This window comes from Palaemon carinicauda, chromosome 4, assembly GCF_036898095.1.
Source record: "Palaemon carinicauda isolate YSFRI2023 chromosome 4, ASM3689809v2, whole genome shotgun sequence".
Lineage (NCBI taxonomy): Eukaryota > Metazoa > Arthropoda > Malacostraca > Decapoda > Palaemonidae > Palaemon > Palaemon carinicauda.
Window position 1 is genome coordinate 103,235,106 of NC_090728.1, and position 1,555 is coordinate 103,236,660.

At 41.0% G+C, this 1,555-nt stretch overlaps 1 protein-coding gene across 1 annotated transcript; it reads right to left on the reverse strand.

The window, feature by feature from the left end:
- Nucleotides 1–356: 356 nt before the first annotated feature.
- LOC137639593 (uncharacterized) lies at nucleotides 357–797 on the reverse strand. Its single transcript, XM_068371855.1, has one exon. It carries the CDS (start codon nucleotides 795–797, stop codon nucleotides 357–359), a length of 441 nt encoding a protein of 146 aa, XP_068227956.1.
- Between the last annotated feature and the right edge of the window lie 758 nt (nucleotides 798–1,555).

A 1,555-nucleotide genomic window follows, 5' to 3' on the forward strand; every position in this document is an offset into this window, starting at 1 on the left:
TTGTTTCCATATATCCTGTCCTTAAGGTATCCCCAGAGATAAAAATCTGGGGGGTTCAGGTCCGGTAAACGTGGCGACCACTCCGGGTCACACCTGTGGCTGATCACTCGGTCAGGGAAACGTTGCTGTAGCCATGCCAATGATTCGTTTGAAGTGGGGGGGGGGGGGGTTTGCACCATCCTGCTGGAACCACTGAGTACCCTGACGACTCCTCCGTTGACTAAGTGCTGTCCAGAACTTACCAAGCACCTGGACATATCGCTCGGTGTTGATTGTCACAGACCGCTCGTTGTCGTCCTCGAACCAGAATGGTCCAATGATGCCATGTTTGGAGATGGCAACCCAGGCAGTGCACTTCACCGAGTGTAATGGCCTTTGCAGACAGTGCTCGGGTGTGTGCTACCCGAGTAGATATTGTTCTCCGAGTTCACGTGACTTGACAACAGAAAATGTGCCTCGTCCAAAAACCAGACATTGTCAAGGAAATCTGGCACAGTGTCAGTCTTGTCACAAAACCACTGGCACATGATCACTCTCTTCCTCATGTCCTCAGGTGTAAGCTTGGCTTTAATCTGTATCCTGTAAGGATACAGGTGGAGATCTGCGTTCAAAATTCTCCGCACGGACTCGCGATTGATTCCAAGTTCCTGACTTCGCTGTCGCACAGACTTGCTTGGGCTGCGGACAACAGAGTCTCTAACTGCAGTGTTGTGTGGTGTCTTTGATGATTTCGGTCGTCCAGATTGTGATTGTCTGTTAGTGAGTGTATTTACAATTGAGGTTATGCACAGTCCCATGGGTTCTGAACTTGTTGACCCATCTGTAGATCATTGAGTAGACAGGAAATTCTTGACATCTGAACCGTTCTTTGAATTGCAATTGAACTGCGTGGATAGACTTCAACCGAAAATATGCCTCAACTATAAATGTCTTTTCCTCAGTAGTCCATGGTATCTTGAAAGTCGAATTTGGTAGACTTTTAGAACATTAATTTTTCTTGATAAATCTGAAAAGTAAAAGGAATTGATTATTTATTTCAAAAGTTATTCAAGTTCAGGTGATGACCGTTTTTTAGACGTACGTACTTTTGGGACAGGTAAACATTTATCCCTTCTTCGTAACATAGTTGTTGTTCAAATGTTAATGTTGCCCAGGGTCCTAATCTTGTTCTAACACAAGACTTAACCTATCGTCGCGGCTTTGATTACTTCTATCGGAATTTAGAGTTTTGCCATTTATTTATGCACTTGGGATTAAGGTTTGTAATGACGAGCATAATAAACATAAGTTGGGGAATTAGATATTACGAGTTAGTAATTACGACTACCACATACATATTCACAAACACACACACAATATATATATATATATATATATATATATATATATATATATATATATATATATATATATATATATATATATATATGTGTGTGTGTGTGTGTATATACATACAGATATATTAAGTAATGTATAATGTATGGGCATCTGTGTGCGTGTGTTTACATAGTAAGTGACTTCAAGATTTCATGTACAGTATATACGTCGAAAGAAC